Raw genomic sequence first — 19,405 nt, forward strand, 5'->3', positions numbered from 1 at the left:
AATACTTTGATGATTGGACTTGTATGATGCTGTCAAGGACAAAGACTCGATGAGGGAAAATATACACCAAAAGGCTATCTCGATATAATAAGTCAAAATATAAACAAGTAGGTATATTAAAAGGAAACTGGAATGGCTATTGCCACAAGACAAGAAACTAAAGACTCTTGAACTTGGACTAGAAGCAAGAAAGATGTTGACAAGAGTGAAGAAGCCTTCACTCTTGTCTCTATATATACTATCTAACTAGGGGCTACGTGGCGACGTTCTATAGGACCTCCAATATGTGTTGACTTTGTAGGACACATGCCTTGACTTACAAGGCAAGTTTTTCTACGTGTGGGCCACATAGTTAGCTTGATCTTCAAGCTAACAACATGTGTGGCACATGGCCAACTTGTTGACCACGTTTCTAATCCAAAAAGTCAATTAAAGACACCTATGAAGTCAAAGCAGCATCTAGGAAGTTTTTAGGAAGCTTCTATATTAAATATTATAGAATTAACTTACTTTTATCTACTTTTACTTACTTCTACCTATTTCTATATGTAATTATTAGCTTACATGATTATGGCCGTGACATTACCCCCCCTTCTAGAGACGAGTTCCACAAGGAGCGATCATCATATGTTGAGGAAATCTATGATGCGACGAATTGTATTCGCTACATACTCTGATCTCTGTTCTCTTCGAAGATGATTGATAGGGCCTCTCAACCATCGGTAGTGTCCCATACCAGGGCGGGAAGACCACCCAGTTATTTGATCATTGTTGAGGCCTTCGTAACTTCCTTCGAATAGAATATTCGGAACACCATCAAGAGTTGTTCCTACCTCTAGCAAAATCACCAAACATCGAGAGTCCCTTCCCAAATCGTGATACCAAATGCGTTGTATCTCACCATCTGTTCGAGGAAGAACATGTCGTTCTTGAAGATCTTCATCTCGATTGCGTCGTCTTGAAGGTTGTGACAATCGTAATGTCTCGTCCGGCAGGTCAGCAAACGAAGGTTCTTGAGTTGAATCCGCTGGTTGTTGGCTCTCCATCTAATTAGCGTCACAAATGCAAAGAAGTTACAAACAAGGATAGGAAATTGAATGTTATCTTGCCTCAATCTTGTCTCTTTTATAAGAGAGATTTTCATCTTGGTTTTGATGGATGTCGTTGATGAAAAACTTTGACTTTAGCTGATGCATTTCCTAGATTCCTAGATGGCTCCCATGTGCGTTCACTAATATCATATTCGCGCCAATGAACAAAATATTCCAGCTTATTTTGGCGCCGCCTTGAGTCTAATATCTCTTCCACCTCAAATTCTTCATTATTATCTACTTCTATAGGAGGCGGTGGCATTTGTCTTCTTCCTTGTATATCCACTGTCTTATATGGTTCAAGAAGAGACACGTGGAATACAGGATGGATCTTCATTGACTCCGGTAGATGTAACCAATATGCAAGTGGGTTGATCTGTTCAGAAACAGAAAAGGGGCCAAGCCTACGATAGTCCAACTTGTCACAAGGTCGAGTAGTCTTGATATTGCGACGAAGTAGCCATACCTTATCACCCACGTTGATTTGTGGTTACTCCTTACAATATAGATCTGCGTTTATCTTTTGTCGTTCTTGAGCTTCCTTCAATTGCGTCTTCATTATTGCATGTAACTCTGACAACCGATTTGCCATATCTTCTGCTGCAGGATTATCAACTTTTGAAAAATCAAAAGTATCAAGTCGTGGATGATAGCCATAATTGGCAAAGAAAGGTGTTTGTTGCGTGGAAGAATGTACCGTATTATTATAAGCAAACTCTGCCAATGGCAGAAGGGTTGTCCAATCATCTTGTTGGTAGTTGATAGTACACCTTAAATATTGCTCCAAGACTTGGTTTACGCGCTCTGTTTGTCCATCAGTTTGAGGATGGAAAGCCGAAGATAGCTTTATGTCTACTTTTAAAATCTTGAAAAGGGTCCTCCAAAATCTTGACACAAATTGAGTTCCCCTATCTGATATGATATCTTTAGGTAATCCATGATAGTGATAGATATTATCAATGAAAAGCTTAGCTGTTTCTTCACCTGTGATAGATTTTGTACATGGCACAAAATGTGCCATCTTGATGAAACGATCTACTATCACAAATATAGAATCATAAGATCTTGAGCTTGGAAGATCTGTGATGAAATCCATAGAAACAGAAGACCATGGTTGTTCTGGTATAGGTAATGGCTGAAGAAGTCCGTAAGGTCAATGACGAGGAATTTTTGATCTTGAACAAATATCACATGATTGTACAAAGTCTTTGACTGACTTCCACATTTGTGGCCACCAAAAATCTTTTGATATGAGTTCCAAAGTCTTATTATATCCAAAGTGCCCTGCTGCTGGAAAGTCATGACGTGCTTGAAGAACACGTAAACGTGCTTCTCCTTCTGGAACATATAGGCGTCCTTCAAAATATAATAGATTATTCTTGAACTCGAACTTAGAAGGATCATGAGACTTGGAGGAATAATTCTCGATATCATAAACAAGAGGGTCTGAGGACATACTGGACTGGATTTGCTTGAGAAAAGTTGAATCAACAGTCAATGTTGATTTCATTGCTCGGAGATGAAATTGCTCCGGTTTCAAGAGGACCGTTCTTTGTTCCTCAAAAGCTGCATCTCCTTCTTTTGGTGCAAAATAAGAACGTCTAGATAGGGCATCAGACAAACCTTGTTGTTTTCCTGGCCGATAAGTGATAATGAACTCGAATCTTGACAAAGACATACTCCAACGAGCTTGACGACGATTCAACACGCATGCTGACATGAAATACTCGAGGTTCTTGTGATCTGTATACACAATGACTGGATTAGAAGCGCCTTCTAGATAATGACACCATTCTTGAAAGGAATCCACGATCGCAAGAAGTTCTTTATCGTGGATCTCATAATTGATCTCGGCTGCTGAGAATTTTCTTAAATGAAAAGCTATCGGATGAAGTTTGTCATCTGTTCCCATTTGTGATAAAACTGCACCCAAGGCAAAATCTGATGCATCTGTTTCCATAAAAAATGCCTTGGAAAAATCAACACAATATAAGACTGGTGCAGAGACAAACGATGTCTTCAAGGCTTCAAATGCTGCTTCCGCTTCTTGATTCCATTGGAATTTATCTTTACTAGTCAAGCGTGTAAGTGGAGCTGCAATTCGTGAGAAATCTTTGATGAAGATCCGATAGTAATTGGCAAATCCCAAGAAACATTGGACATCTCTTACTGTCCTTGGAATCTTCCAATCCATGATTGTTTGGACTTTCTTAGAATCCATCATGAGACCATCATTTGAAATGATATATCCTAAAAAGTCAACTTGAGTAGTGTGAAATACACACTTTTCCATCTTGGCGTACAATCCTGCTTCTCTAAGTTTTTGTAATACTTGACGAACATGTATTTCATGTTCTTCGACGTTCTTAGAATAGATCAGGATATCGTCTAGATAGCAGACGACAAAATTGTCTAAGAATTCACGAAATACATCATTCATGAGATGTTGAAAAGCAGCTGGTGTATTTGTGAGTCAAAAGGGCATGACATTATACTCGAAATGTCCATACCTGGTTCGAAACGCAGTCTTCCATTCATCTCCTTCTTTGATCCGTACTAGATTATATGCTCCTCTTAGATCTATTTTTGTATAGATCTTAGCTTGATTCAACTGGTCAAGGAGTCCTGATATCAAAGGTAATGGATACCTGTTCTTGATTGTGATCTTGTTGAGTCCTCGATAATCAACACACATTCGTAAAGATCCATCTTTTTTCTTTACGAATAGAATTGGAGCTCCTGCTGAAGATTTTGAATGGCGTATGAAATTCTTCGCTAAATTCTCGTCAATATATGTCTTGAGTTCAGCCATCTCATCTTGCGATAAACTGTAAATTGGTCCAAATGGTGGCTGAGTTCCTTCCTTGAGGTCGATTTAACAATCATATGGGCGATGCTCAGGAAGAATATCTGCATTCTTTTTCTCAAAAACGTCTTGATACTCCTGATATTGACTTGGAATGCCAATTGAAGTCTTTATGTTTTCAGAAATAGGTGCAGCATAAATAGCAAAAGTTGATCCTTCTTTTGCTGCGTGTATAAATGCTTTTGCACCTATCAGTACGGATTTTACTATACTAGACTTATAATTTTTTACTTGGTTGGTAGAACTATTAATAACGCTCTGGGAAAAGTCAAGTTTACGCGAATTCCAATCTATTTGAGGGTTATATTTTTCTAGCCAGGATAAACCTAAAATAACTGGATTGGACGGGGATTTAATTATGTTAAAAGCTATGTAGCTATCATGACCGTCTATTGTTACTTTTATAGGATGAGTTTCATGAGTGACATCTCCAGAAGACAAGGGACGACCATCTATGACTTCTACATGTACTGGTTTAGGTTTCTGTACAAAGGGTATTTTACGACTTTTAACAAATTGTTCATCTAAAAAACATGTTGAGGCTCCCGAATCTAATAAAGCAGAGGCTTTGTAATTCTTAGGTCCTAAATATAAGTCTATTATAAAACAAGGAGAGGGTTCTGAGGAGAGGATAGGACCTTCATTAGGAATTGTACAAGGTTCCAGTTGCACGTTCCCTATTGTAGCTGGACGAATCCGTTTTCCGACATGTTGTCTTCTTTGACCGTCGTACCCCTCATTTTATAGTTGCGTCGTTTCTTTGGACAATGTTGAGCAGTGTGCTTAGGTTCTCCACAATATAAACATAATCCTTCTTGACGACGACGAATCTTTTCTTGCTCAGTTAGGGGTTTAAAACGTACCGCGTCAATTTACATGTCTTCTACTTCTGAATGTACGTTTGGCAAAGATGTTGATGTTGCCATTGAGTAATAACATTGAGGTTCCCGTGAATGATTCTCGGATCGAAATTCGAAAAGTCGATTATCACATTTTATCGCAAAATCGATTGCTTGACTCAAAGTTTGAGGATCAGGTAAGTTGAGCATCAATTTCTTTACTTCGTATTGCAATCCATAAAGAAATTGACTGATGAGTGCAGCATCATCCCACTTGATGTCAATTGCAAGTTGTCAAAATTGTGAAGCATATACTGTTACTGAGCGATTTCCTTGTTGCAGAATTCGGATCTTATTTGTTGCAACACGAGTTGCATCGTGTTCACCATACATAGATCGAAACTCCGCCAAAAAAGCTTCCAAATTGTCCAATATTGGATTTCGTTGTTCAAGAAAAGACGAAAACCACGATAATGCAGAACCAGAAAATAGAGTGCCAATAAACCTGACTTGTGATCCTGGAGTTGGATAGCTTTGCGGTTGAAGTTCAATTACCAATTGTACTTGATTGATGAATCCTCGAAACTTTGATCTCGTACCATCAAATTTCTCAAGTAAGGCAATTCTTGGTTCTCTAGTGCTTATAGGGTGTTGTACAATTGGAGAAGGAATGTGATTTGTTGTAGATGTTGAAGCAGCTCCGATCATCTCTATATCTCCACTTTCTGCTATTCTTGTTCTTTCCTGTGTTGGTGAATTGAGTTGATGCATCGCAAGCATTAACTCCCTCATTTGCTCTTGCATTTGTGCCATTGCACTCTTCATTTCAACAAGCTCTGCCTATAATGACACTAAGAAGAAAAATTTGTTTGATATTGCTCAAGACAAAAGAAAAGAAAGACTTGATAACAAAGAAGATACTAAGAACAATATCAGTTTAGAAGTGGGTAATCCGCAAACTTCTAATACGCTTATGTCTTGTCAAGAGAAAGGGGTAATCCACTCTTACTCAAGAAAAAACAAAGCTCTGATATTGTAAGTGTACTCTTGTCAATCTGTCAAGGACAAAGACTCGATGAGGGAAAATATACACCAAAACGCTATCTCGATATAATAAGTCAAAATATAAACAAGTAGGTATATTAAAAGGAAACTGGAATGGCTATTGCCACAAGACAAGAAACTAAAGACTCTTGAACCTGGACTAGAAGCAAGAAAGGAGTTGACAAGAGTGAAGAAGCCTTCACTCTTGTCTCTATATATACTATCTAACTAGGGGCTACGTGGCGACGTTCTATAGGACCTCCAATATGTGTTGACTTTGTAGGACACATGCCTTGACTTACAAGGCAAGTTTTTCTACGTGTGGGCCACATAGTTAGCTTGATCTTCAAGCTAACAACATGTGTGGCACATGGCCAACTTGTTGACCACGTTTCTAATCCAAAAAGTCAATTAAAGACACCTATGAAGTCAAAGCAGCATCTAGGAAGTTTTTAGGAAGCTTCTATATTAAATATTATAGAATTAACTTACTTTTATCTACTTTTACTTACTTCTACCTATTTCTATATGTAATTATTAGCTTACATGATTATGGCCGTGACAGATGTACATTACAACTAATGACTATTAATTCTTTTATTTTTAGTTACTTAATCTTCAAATATATTATTTTGTAATATATACATATATATATATATATATATATATAGAAAAAATTAATTTATACACTCATTTACTAAATTTATCCATTCATCTTAACCATCATCAAAAAGTTTTACTTTAAAATCTACATTGGTTGAAAACTAATAAAAAAAATGAATGGATCCACAACTAATGATGAAAGGTGGGTCAATTTAGTCAATTTATGGATCAATTTAAAAAAATTCTGTATATTTATTTATTTATTTATATTTCATTAGACACATGTTTTTAATGCACTACACAACATTCAATAATAAGCATAAATTTATGATTACAATTTAAAGTACACAATAACATAACAATGGGCACACACAACATTAAAAAATTTACAAGCCATGTATGATGTAAATTCTGGAAGAGAAACTAGTAAATTTAATGAATCTTAAGTTCCACGTCTATTAGTAAAATTATAACTTCTTGTGTAAGAATTTGTTGACTTGAGATCATTGCTTTTTGGAGTACAAAGTTCAAGCCTTTAGATAAAGTGCACCACAAAGCTTCATGCACAGACTTATTGCACAAAGCAATTATAACTTATTGACTAGATTATTGTAATTTATTTGTTCATAATTTTAATTGAAAATTTAAGACAACTTCTCAATTATTTGTTTCTATTCTGTTATTTACTAACACCGCAAGGACAAACGACTAAATACATTCAACATATTCAAATTGTAAAAGCTGGAAGGAATTCAATGATAAGATTTTTTTCAAAACTTAAGCAAATCAACAAACTAATAGACTGCACAAGATAACCATCACAAGTCACACTACAGTAATACAATTCTTCAAGGACCAATGCATGTTGTTGTAAGGTTTGCAATATCCTCTACCCCCACACATGGACCTAACAATAACTTTTTGGCGTTGCATCAAATCCAATGGAAGGGAATTTAGTATAGTTCGACACAAATGCTCATACGATATGTTTAAGTTTTTTATTTATTTATTATTAATCTCTATAACTTGTCCAATGGAGTCTTGCAAGCCTTTATCTTCGATTGTAAAGTCGACCTAATCTACCCGCATCAATCATTCGTCATTGAAAGTGCTTAAAAAGCCTACAATCACAGCTGAGCACAAATTGTCGTCAATCCACCTCGGATTTGATATATATATATATATATATATATATAACACAATAAATAATAAAGAAACAACAGAGTCGCCCTGGCAATGTGTTCTCCGCAAGAGAAACGATGCCTTTGACTCCCCCTCGCATGGTGTCTTTGCTGTTGCTGCTTTCGATCCGTCCATCGGTGGCGAAGTTGCTGACACCGAACTGGGGTGCTTGTCAATTGCTGCGCATCATCTGGAACCCCTGAAGCTGGGACGAAGGAGCTCCCATCACAGCACGCCACCAAGCTCGAGATAAGGAAGCGCCGCGAGACGATTCTCCATCGACCCCACATGCAGGTTTGGTCGCGGTTCTCATCTGGAATTCCTTTTTTTTATTGTTGGGTTTGGACCCTTCGATTTCCCTTCGTGACCCAACAAGCTGCGCACCCGCGGCACAAAATGCTGCAGGATTTGCCCAGCCATCCGGAACCCTAGGGCTGCCGCGCTTCGAAAGACGGGTGGAGAAAAGTGCAATACTCACCAGCTCGGTCTCCACTTCTCCTCGTCCGATGATTGTTCCGAGTCCTTTCTCGAGCTCTCGATCGGCAAGTCCTGTCTTTTAGTCCATGTTCGGTGGATTCAACTCGGCCACGAAAACAAAATGCGTCTTGAAACGATTCAACGAGTATATTCCGAATCTTCCCTCCAATCACCCATCTGTTGTACTTGTAATCTAATGTGGACATTGATGTTGAATAGTCCTGTTGCGTAGATTGTCTTCCATCGCACACCGCAAAAGGCAATTTCCTCACACTCTTCTTCTCCTTCTGGGCCAAACAACGTTTCAGCAGCTGATGACAATTTTCTTTCTTTCTCTTGTCTCCAAATTTGTTTCACGGGCAGGCTTTCTAGAGTTTAACTTGTGGCTACAAAGAGTTGTGGAACGCCTGCCTAACAGGTGTTAGGGTTAGATTAAGTCGATGTGAGGAAAAGCTCTGCTTTGTCTGTTTCCTTTCAATTGAAACTCATGCTGATCCACGAATTTTGAATGAAGCTGCCCGAGTGGGTCCCCGTCCCTGCTCTCTGGTTGCTTTGCTACGGTGCTGAGGGGCTGAGGCAAGCAAGAATGAGTGCCTTCATGAACACTCCATTGTAAATGCTCCTCTAAAGGTTCCCAGAAAAAGAGGTTCCCTTTTTCTCTTTTCTAGAATTTTTTGGCAAAACAAAATCACATAAATAAACTGACCCAGAACTATATATATATATATATATATACACAGAAATGATGGTAAACAAAACTAACAAACTTTGTTTGCAAAGTGAGCAACCCAGTTCAGTTCATTTGATGTATTGAGGCAAAGAGTCATATGGACCACTCTGTACAGGAGTGCGAGAAAGTTGTATGCAGTTAATGCTTGCAATATGTTGGTGTTCATGTGCTTTTGTTATGAGTGTGTGTTTGAGGGGGTGGTGGTGGGGGAGAGGAAAGAGAGAGAGGACATGAGTCATGTATAACAAAGACATGTTTTCATGTAAAAATAAGTTAGTTGGTGATACTAATCCCATGAAGAGTGTCACTACGTAATTTTCTCCGTAAGTCTCACTTTTCTTTAGAAATACATACAGAAATATAAAGTGTTTGTTGTTTAATTAGAAGAAGAAGAAAAAACAAACAAACAAACAAACAAACAAACTACATTCCATTAACTAGCCTTCTGCTCCTTAATGTTGTCTTTATTAAGAGGGTTTTGCATAAGCACATGCAAAACAAACCAATGTTATGTTGTCAATGATAATACATAAACTTGAATGAAAACCAACATGAGTATTATCCATAAAAAAATGACGTGTATTGTATGGATGAGGTGCACTATTTCGTTACTCTCTTTTTCTTTTTTCTTTTTCTTCTCCTCTCTCTGTCTCTAGTTTGTCCTCTTTGGTGATACCCAGACCTACATTGAAACTGTAGGTTCCATAGGAAAATGCCAAATATTATCAATAACAATAATAATATAACACTATAGAAATACTAAGAAAGAATGCAAGAAGAAAGAGAAGGCTTTCATTAGGGTTCTATGATGACTCTGATTGTGGACAGGCTTGCAAAGGTGGTTTGTCTCTTCTGTCCAGGAATCAACAATTTTTTACGACATTGAGGGCATTTAGGACACAATTGACATAGTTCTCTGCGTACAAAAAAAACAAAAACAATAGCAAGGAGAGAGAGAGAGCGCGAGAGTGAGGCATCAAACCTGAAAATAGCTGTTAAAGCAATTGTCGGGGTCTCTTTAAGGGAATGATTGTGGCTATGGTTAGTGCCTAGAATAGTATAGATTAGATGGAGGTATTCCTTAATGCGCACAAGATGTTGAAAAGAAGAGGGACTGCCACATCAAGCCAACGAGATGAAAGACCGTATCCATTTTCGAAACTGAATGCAACTTGGATGGAGAAACAAAGCGAATCGGCCGGTCAATTCCTAATTCGTCGGCGATTTAATGCGTTCGGCATCGATGGGGTTTGCGTCTCGGATTAAGTTGCCCAAACCATCCTCCTCCAGCAAGGGATTGGCTCCGATGATAGGGAGATCAGCACTGAAAATTCAACGGTGATTCTCTTGCAATTGCCCTTCGATGGTCCCCTCCCAGAATTGCAACTTACTGTGTCAATGAGTCCCGTCCGACGCATCGCACAATGAACTTAATAATCACCAAATTCTCGGTACTCAGCTCGTGAGGGCAGCGTCGCCCCTTCACAATCGGAAGGAGGATGTTGTGAGCTTTCGGAGGGGTTTTGGATAGACCCTTGAAAGTTGCTGTGACGTGTGATCCTTGGTTGGAATTTTTGATAACTATGGCTTGCTTCCTAATCCCCGTAGACTGTGCAAGGTGGGTGTGCAACCATGCAGGCTGATTCAACCCCTGGGGCCTTGTTCACATTCCCCCGTCGTATCGTTGGAGCCCTTTCTCAACGTTGTAAACCTTTCCGTCTGGTCCTTTGCCGGGCTTGTGATAGGAGTATCGCCTACTTTGGCACGAATCCTGCTAATTCCAGGTGTGCCGACTCCACTAACCCTCCGGTATTTCTTTTTTTAAAGACGGAAAATTGTTTGGAAAATAGGGTTAAAATAGGAATAAGAAAAGGGTAGCATACGGCACGAATAGCTGAATGGTCAGCAAGGGAGTTGGAAAGTGAAAAAAGGAGAAATGCAATGTTCCTGCTAGTGCGAGATGTGATTCCCGAAGTGATTCAAACCTCCAACTCTTCACCAACATTAGACATCAGCTTACAACATCACAACATGAACTATTGAAACAAAACAAGTTGAAGGGCTTCGGTGTGGTCGAACTCTTGGAAAACAGCAGGTGCGCAATCACACTCCTTTCAGTTACTCAGACTATGGCAACATTCTCAAACACCAAATTGCAAAGAAAACCCTAAAAGGGCAAATCACATCAGCCATCACATTAAAATCTTGTTTAAGACGTGCCGGTGCTGGTGTCGGTAAGTATAGGGACAAGTTCACTTCGAGCCCTAATCCACGACCCCTTTTGCAGAATGGCTTCACAACACAACTTCTATCAACCTTCCAGATGGGGCCTCTCATTGCGTACCCAAATTTACTCTGCAAACTTTTATTTACCTTTTTTTATGGGTAACAGTTAACAGGATCAATAACTACTGCATTCGTAACATTGACTTATCAAACTATTAGCAAATTGATAGGAATTATTTTAAGTTTGTATTAATTAGAAGTTTGTTTCAAGTAATAAATGTTACATGCCTTGGCATGTGATTTGATCACACAATAAATTTGATTCACTGTTTATGTTGTTGAAGAAGTTATAATAACCTAAAACAGAAATATGAATACCAAAATATTAGCCAGACCGGTTTCAGTGTATTTGCTCGTATACCATTATATATATATATATATATATATATATGTACACTTATTTATTTAATTGTGCGTGTGTATATTTATTTTGTAACCAAGGAAAAAAGAAAAAAGAAAAAAAAACTGAATAATTCCTGAAAAAACTTCACGAGTTTCATGTACAATTCCATGTGTTACTTTGATAAATATCTTCTAACAATTATCTGTCATTTACTTTATTTTAAATCATGAATAATTATAACTTTTGATGACATTGCAATGAAATATTTGAAAAGTCTTATAAATATTTACAACCATGACTTGTAGTGACTTTTACAGATACAACTATCATCAAGTATTCAACAGTGCAATTCGCAAAATAAAAAATAAAAAAATGAGAAACAATATGAAATGTAGACTTAATGAAATCTTACAAAGTGTTTGCTTGACCATGGAGGGATATGCTGGACTGGATGAATGATGAATGAATGAAGTACCAATGAAGATATATATATATATATATATATATATATGTTGTTATAGATGGAGTGCCCATATCCCATGAGAAGAAGTTGGAAGCTAGGAGGTTGTAGGAGCAGTAGTAGTAGGAGGAGGAGCAAATTTTGAAGGGGATCACATGGCCAGGCATTACATATCCTTGCAACCCCACATGGCAGAGGGCCAAACAAACCAACAATCAAACAAACAAACAAACCACTGTAACAACCAAAACCCATCATCATGAACCTACTCTGCCACTTGGCTCTAATTACGTCCACATGGGCACCATCCCCCCCCCCCTCCTCTCTATCTGCCTGCTTGCCCTTTTACTCCAACCTTTCATTACCCAGCTTGGCTTCCACCTCAGCCCTAATTGTACACTATTCAAAGGACCTTGACATGGAATGAGCTGCATGTGTGTTTTTCATGAGCCCTGCACCATCATCATAACCTTAGTATTAACCCTGGAAGTGTGAAAATCACAAACAGACACACACACACATACACACACACATCTATATATATATATATATATATGTATCACAAATGGTAAGAACCCATGTGTGACTCAGTATGGTTGCATAGCAAAACAGGGCAACTGCTTTAGCTGAGCATTCCTTCTTTGGACCCCCCCCCCCCACTGGGTGGCTGGAGGAGAACCTCTTCCTGCTTACACTTTCATTTAATGTCACTGTTTTTTTTTTAAATGATAGGTATGGGGCTCCATATTTATAAGCTCACTTCATTGTATGGTGGAGTAGTTTGTAATCTAATCATTCCATCATACATACATGAGACTCATGTGCATTGCTCAGTTCATAGATGTATATATTTATAGATGAAATTGCAATTGAGCAAAATTTGTGTACTACAAGATATAGTGTACAGTAATGCATTTAAAAAGCATGTAATAAATGAATGAAAATCCCCTACCCCTGTCCCTTTTTTTACATGTAGCACTGTACACACTATTGGGGATATGTATTTGGGAGAAAAAGAATTATAATATTTCTCGACTTTCTACCCCAATAATTGCATATGCGTATATATATACACGTATGTGTATGTGTATACATAATGTACGTGCAAGTCTGTTTGTATGTAGAAATATATAAATAGACATATATCCATTCTTAGAACTGTAAAGCTAATATCTGTCCATGAATCTAACATAGCGAGTCCTTTTCTAGACTTGTCTACAATTAGTGATGTTTTTTTATATTTGTGATGGAATAAAAATAATTTAGTGTAAGTTTGGATAAGCACTGTGAATAAATGTATACAGTTGCTGTTTATTGATTATCGTGTTTTCAAAGATCCAAGGACGATAGTTGTGAAGTTATTTTAAATGTGGGTAGTCTACAGCAAGTCAACAACCCTTTTGGGACAATTGCTAATTTTACATGCTGATAAGAAAAGTTTCAAAGAATAAGGGAAAGAAAAAGGAAATTGGGTCTTGCTAAAGTCCCAACTGACTTGGGATATAGTAGGACCCACAGTGCTTTAGCTTTCCCAGGTCCTGCACACAAGAACCAATGGAAAGGCTGAATGTGTTCTTAGAATAATAATAATAATAATAAAAAGGATTCCTTATTGGATAAAAAATGAGGATAAAGTGGAGCCCAAACTTTTTGACCTTTGACTCCCTAATGTGAACAGCCTCCTTGGGTAGCACCAATTTATTTATTTATTTTGGGTCAGGTCGGGTGTCTGCCCGGCCCAGTCCTTAGTCATGATGTTCTGAGAACGTACACTAGCAATAGATGCCTCCTACTCCTCCATTCTGTCTCTATGATTGGCATGACTAATATTTGGGAGGGGGTAAAAAGTCTATTGTAGTGGTAAATAATTAAATAATAAAGTGAAACTCATTTAGGAACTGGGACCAAGTTGAAGGATAATATATGTGACAAGAAGGATTTGATGATATTGCCATGATCAGAGGCAATGCCCCAACACCAGGGCCAAAACAATATACACATTAATCATCACGGTTGGACCAGTCCATGATGCCTTTTGATTTTATATTTTTGGCACTGGAATCAAACTTGAATATATATTTTTAAACATAAAATATAAAATATTTCATTTCAATTCATTTCATTGCTGAAGGGAAGCATAAACAAGACTGAGTAGCTGCTAAAGAATCATGGGTGAGATCACCAACATAGGGAACGCAATGTTCCCACACAATCAATGCGTGACTTGTGACATAAAATTAGTAAAATGTAATAAAATTTTAGAAGAGAAGGGGATTAATAAAGAGTATTTGGTGGTCAAATTAGGTGTTTAACTGAGGGTGCCAAATTGGACACTGCGTGTACAAACAACGTGCGTGTGTACACGGTTCATGACCATTCCGAATGACAGAGAGAAATAAAGATCCGTTTTTTCTTAATGCCAGAAGCACAGCTGTGCCCTTGGTCACTTATTTATAGATCAGGTTGGCTTCACGGTGTCTTGAATAGCTCCCTATCCATTAGCCGTTCCCTTTGTGTGCGCTCCCGTTCCCATCAGCTATTTCCAGCTGTGTGGGTGCATTCCCCTTTATACAAGGCTCTGGATTTTGTATCAGGCCTGTGGTTACTTCCTGATTAGCAGATTAGATCACAGCACGCTTGCAGATGAGAACTGTATTTGCCACAGACTGTTTTTCCAGCATGAAATCTCATTAGCACCCTGATTAGCAGATTAGATATTGGCATTCCACCAGATGGGACTGTATTTGCCCACAGAAAGTGATCCTGGGGGGGGGGGGGCTGATTTCACAGCCAGGGCTTTTGGGGGTAATTTAGGAAACAGCATTCTGTGTTGGGTTTGTGTAGGGCCTTTGTGCAGCTTCCTTGCACATTCTAGGCAAAATCGCTTTCCTTGTTTACTTTCCCTCTTCTGTTGTGTGGATTGGCACAATGTGCAAGGCATTCTGTTTACATGCACACATTCACACTTACAAAGCATGGAGCTACAGGAAACAATTAAATGAGATTTTCGTGGTTTTCTGTTTTGGATGGAGGGTTGAGAAACAAGGGAGTTGCCAAGGAGTGAGGATAATGCTTGTAGTCAACAACTGTGGCAGGAATCTCAAGAATAGTGGGTCATGGCTCAAAGCAAGAAGATAGAAAATAGAAAAACAAATAAACAAGAACAATAAAAAGCTTTGTATTTAATCATCTGTAGTAATTGTCCACATTATTATTTCAATTTTGAGCTCATGATAGGGATAAAGGGCAGAGCTAATGTGGCATCATTTGGATTCCACTGCTATTGATTGATCAGTTTTTTTTCTGTAGTAAAAGGGAGAATACCCATTTGATTGGTGTGGTGTTGAAAGAGCTATTGTCAAAGGTTTCCATGGTGCATGAATGTGTGTGAGTTGGATTTGCATGCATGAGAACAGATGGAGAGGTGCCCTTGAAGCTGTGAGCATCATCTTCCTCTACTAGGTTTGCAAGTGCCACATATGCCCTTTCTCTTTCCTGTATCAATCCCACAAAAAAGGTGTAGGATGCACAAAAATAGACAAATAAAAAAAACACAGCCTGGGTAAAGACACAAAAGTGAAAGTGAAACAAAGCGGGGGTGGATGTGTCACATGACAGTGGTTGGAGCTGCCAGCCATGCTTGCAGGATCATTGAAACCTTGAAAAAAATGCATCTAGTGTGAAGAGGGGGTAGGGAACGAACTGGTCGGCGATGATTTAAGAAGAAAGCGGCAGCGGGTGGAGGGAGATTCCGCGAGGAGGAGGTGGAGGTGGGGGTAAGCAAGTGGGAGTGGAGTTGGGTAAGAGAGCGCGAAGCGGCCGCGTTGATCAGAGATTTTATTTATATTTTTACCGAGCATCGTCGCGAGGAACATGGTCGGCAATCCCAGTTCTGTAGCCTCATTCTGCGCATCCCTGCGCAGCTTCTGTCACAGCCTCCTCCGAATACGACGGCCCCCCACCTGCTGTGATACTCATCGCGGCTTCCAGCTCCCATCTCCAAGCCTGGCTTAGCCTCTTCCTCCCCCCCCCCCCCCCCCTGCAAAAGCCACGCTCTTTTCGCCTTTTCTGTACAAATTGTGCCCCCCCCCCATTCATCGATCTCTGGAGGCTTGGTTCTTCTTTCTCACGCCCGATCTTGTTTCTGTGAGGAGGTGCGTCTTCTTCACTTGCCAACCGCTTTCCGTTTGCCCCCCTCCCCCCTCAAGGCTTGCAGTCTTCCGGCATTCAGATAGCTCCCTCTTTCAAACGCACCAACTGCGTTTTTGGTTCCACTATTCTCTCTTCTTTTGCTCTTCGGGTCGAGACTTGGTTTTTTGTTACATCAGGTCGTAGTTTACAAGCAGCAGGGAATTTGGTGGCGGTGGGACAGGATCCTCGTCGTTTGAGGGTCTGGGCCGTGTGTTCGTAAACATTGCCACCAGTTTGAGATAGCGTGTTTGTGCAATCTTCTGTCAATATTCGGGTATTGTTTTTGGTCCCTCTGATTGCGCTTGGTCCATTCTACCGCAGTTCCTGAAAATCGGTGACTACGGATCCACAGAGAGTCAAGATGAGGATACAGTGTGACGTATGTCAGAAGAATCTCGCCTCGGTCATGTGCTGTGCGGATGAGGCAGCGCTCTGTGCCCAGTGCGACGCTAGAATGCACACGGCCAACAAGTTCGCCAACAAACATGTCCGTGTTGCTTTCAACGCGGCACCGGAACCGCCTAAGTGTGACATTTGCCAGGTATGTTTGGGTTGTCTAAACTGTTTCCTTCACTGGCTTCCTGCTTAGGCACCTTTGCGCCTTTCAAACAGGGACTTGCCATGGAGAACGTACAATCTTCCTAAATCGCATCTTTCAACCCATGGATCCTTTCAGGGGCTTAAGTATCGCTTAATGTCTTGTGAATGGCATGGCGGTTAAACACCTGCTTGTCACTGTCACACTAAATCACAACCACCTTCTCACATAATTTTAGCAGACGTTAGCATGGTGTTTTTTCCGTAGCTGGCTGCATGCTTGTATGTAGCTGATGCACTAGGCTCTTCTCGCAGAGTTGATAACTTTCCTACGTTCTTCATTGTGCTAGAGTGGATTTGCGGAACTTTCGGAAAGTTTTTCTAGTGACGAAGAGAACCTGACGGTGTTTGAAGTAGGCCTTGGAAGTTCTTAGCACGGACCGATAGAGTTTGATAAGTCGTGTGTGTCTTTATACAGGTCTTAAGCAGAGGTCTTACCGTTAATTTGAACTTGTACTTGCAGGAAAACAGAGGGTTCTTCTTCTGCTTGGAGGACCGAGCGTTGCTCTGCCGTGACTGTGACGTGTCTATCCACACCGCTAATACGCTCTCCTGCAATCACCAGCGCTTTTTGGTGCCAGGAACGAAGGTGGCTCTGGAAGAGGTCGAAGATGATGCGGAGCCACTCACTCCAGAACGGACCTCGTCGATGCCAAGCCCGGCCGCTTCATCTATTTCGCAATCATCGAATTGCAGTCGCGCATCGATGTTCTCTAGCCCGACTTCAATTCTTCGAGGCCCCCGAGACCCCACCAGCCAAACTGCGAATACTAAGACTGAAACAGCATGCAAGGTTCCATCAGTGTTTTCGTTCTCTCCCTGCTGCCCACCTACGTACTCAGGAAACGTTCAAAGTGTTTCGGAGATGAAGGTTAGCCAGGAGTATCATGCACCTGCTGTCCCACAGATGACGTCGCAACCTTCCATGGGTGCTCAAAATGCTGCATGCATGAAGAAGAGCAGCATCTCTGAGTTTTTGACGGATGCAGTGCCCGGGTGGCGAGTAGATGAGATTCTTAACTTCGCCGACTGCACGGAGAACTTTAACACTACTGACTTCGCCTCTACGAAGGTGGATAGCATGATTGCCGTTGGAGGAGACTACGACTGGACCTCTGATCTGAGCCTGTTTGAGGAGCAGATGTTTGCCATGCACGAAGTGCCGCAGTTCCCAGCACCTGAAGCACAGCTTGCTGCCCTGCCGAGGTCTATGCGTGCCCCAAGGCACATCCGCAACAAGCCCAAGCAAGAAGTATTCCTTCCCAATGGCTATGAGGACGCTTTCATTGTTCCCGACATTAGAGTCCTTTCAGGCACCGTGTCACCTCCAGTGCCGAAGAAGATGAAACGTGATTTTTATCACATTTAAAAAGAAAACCAAAAAAAGTCTAGCTATGTCCAGGATTTCTGCAAAAAGCTCTCGCCAGCCAAGGCACGTGACTCCCTCTCCAACTGTCCATCGAGGGTCTCGCGGCATCTCTCGACTCCGCAAGAACACAGTGACGAGTGAATTCACGTCTTGCTAGATGGGGTTGTAAACGCACAGATCATCCAGAAACTTCCCCATGTTCTTCGAGAGCTCCATTCTATGTACTCCTCCACCCCGGGTAAGCAAGTGGCTGCGTATGTTCAACTAGTGCATAAATTTTGCTGGTGAAGAATTTGCCTGTCGGCCTTTTTCCCAGCATGGGTGTGTTCCATGTCAGAGAGCTCGTTTCTTGCCGAGCTGGTGCAACTTGAAGACGATGACGGCCGCGTTTGCGTTTTTCAATAGTTTGTCCACCGCAAGAATGTCAGTACTTATTTTTGGAGCAGACTCCATCACCACCATCATCTGGTGTGTTTTTCCACATCTCTCCCGACTTGAGTGGAAATGTGAATAGCGACGAGCATTGCAGCGGCAACTGCGAGACAGTTTTTCACCTGAAGAAGAGCCTTGTATACCCATCAAACCATCGTAAAACGGTGGCGGGTTTTTCCTAACCAACTTTCTTATTTGGGTAACTGGGCTTATCGCCCAGACTGCTCCCTGCAGCCACGCGGGTCAATAGCTGCCGCATTTGTTAGCAGGTGTTTGATCATCGGAGCGCATTATCAGATTGTTGAGTTCGTCATGCAAGAGGATGATAGTGGCGCCTGAGCGTCTTTAGTAGCTCAGGTTGCTTCTACTTTTTTGCAATCTTTTTTCACCCGTCTGTCTTATCACAGCAGGTTGATCGCAGCGATGATGTTATCATCTGTAAATCCCACTTCCATGTACAGTCTAATGTGATAGTGCTAACTTCGCACCATTCTCTTAAGAGAAATGAAAAATTGCTACCCGCCATGTTTCTCTCGAAGTGTTCATTTATGGCTTGTACAAAACGTATATCGTCTACCTAGTCCATGAAGGAGCCTGTGCTGTTATCGGGCTGTTGAGTACCTGCCGTCGCTCTGGTTCAATGATCGTGGAATAATGTTCGTTACTTGGGCCGGATACTCATCCTGACGAAATCTGATGTATTCAAAACTTTTCTTTTGAATCTCAATTCAAGATGCCGCCGTCCTGTCCGACTGATACCACCTTCACTATAGTTCTACTGCTTCACTTTGTCACAACTTCCCGTTGCCAAAGTTGCGCCGTGGGGAAAGAAGATAAACAACGGAACGCCGATGGAGCCATCTAGGACATCAATCGTCGTGGGATTCCATCGGTC

At 40.6% G+C, this 19,405-nt stretch overlaps 2 protein-coding genes across 6 annotated transcripts; both read left to right on the forward strand.

The window, feature by feature from the left end:
* Positions 1 to 7,550: 7,550 nt before the first annotated feature.
* On the forward strand, positions 7,551 to 11,481 carry LOC149986737 (uncharacterized). Of its 3 annotated transcripts, XR_016499864.1 has the most exons (4): positions 7,551 to 7,919; positions 8,031 to 10,170; positions 10,441 to 10,927; positions 11,120 to 11,481. XR_016499864.1 is itself a non-coding variant. In XM_090245857.1 (2 exons), the coding sequence occupies exons 1-2, from the start codon at positions 10,061 to 10,063 to the stop codon at positions 10,655 to 10,657; spliced, it is 327 nt and encodes a 108-aa protein (XP_090101983.1). In that variant the 5' UTR covers positions 7,551 to 10,060; the 3' UTR covers positions 10,658 to 11,481. The 3 variants fall into 3 exon arrangements, 1 of the variants encoding a protein (XP_090101983.1); XR_016499863.1 differs by having other exon boundaries at positions 7,551 to 10,170; XM_090245857.1 differs by having other exon boundaries at positions 7,551 to 10,170; positions 10,441 to 11,481.
* Positions 11,482 to 15,676: 4,195 nt separating this feature from the next.
* On the forward strand, positions 15,677 to 19,048 carry LOC112274395 (B-box zinc finger protein 20). 3 transcript variants are annotated; one of them, XM_024503855.3, is made up of 3 exons: positions 15,677 to 16,075; positions 16,434 to 16,653; positions 17,173 to 19,048. In XM_024503855.3, exons 2-3 carry the CDS (start codon positions 16,474 to 16,476, stop codon positions 18,076 to 18,078), a joined length of 1,086 nt encoding a protein of 361 aa, XP_024359623.1. In that variant the 5' UTR covers positions 15,677 to 16,075; positions 16,434 to 16,473; the 3' UTR covers positions 18,079 to 19,048. The 3 variants fall into 3 exon arrangements, with proteins under 3 accessions (XP_024359623.1, XP_024359624.1, XP_090101785.1); XM_024503856.3 differs by having other exon boundaries at positions 15,869 to 16,075; positions 16,465 to 16,653; XM_090245659.1 differs by lacking the exon at positions 15,677 to 16,075 and having other exon boundaries at positions 16,321 to 16,653.
* The last annotated feature ends 357 nt before the right edge of the window (positions 19,049 to 19,405 follow it).

Source organism: Physcomitrium patens, chromosome 21 (genome assembly GCF_059467195.1).
Source record: "Physcomitrium patens ecotype Gransden chromosome 21, ASM5946719v1, whole genome shotgun sequence".
NCBI lineage: Eukaryota > Viridiplantae > Streptophyta > Bryopsida > Funariales > Funariaceae > Physcomitrium > Physcomitrium patens.

Bases quoted from the DNA above. Each gene is read 5' to 3' on its own strand.
- LOC149986737 (XM_090245857.1), top strand. From the start codon at position 10,061: ATGCGTTCGGCATCGATGGGGTTTGCGTCTCGGATTAAGTTGCCCAAA. The intron at 10,171-10,440 runs GTGATTCTCTTG...TAATCCCCGTAG, and splicing joins TCAGCACTGAAAATTCAACG to ACTGTGCAAGGTGGGTGTGC.
- LOC112274395 (XM_024503855.3), top strand. From the start codon at position 16,474: ATGAGGATACAGTGTGACGTATGTCAGAAGAATCTCGCCTCGGTCATG. The intron at 16,654-17,172 runs GTATGTTTGGGT...TTGTACTTGCAG, and splicing joins CTAAGTGTGACATTTGCCAG to GAAAACAGAGGGTTCTTCTT.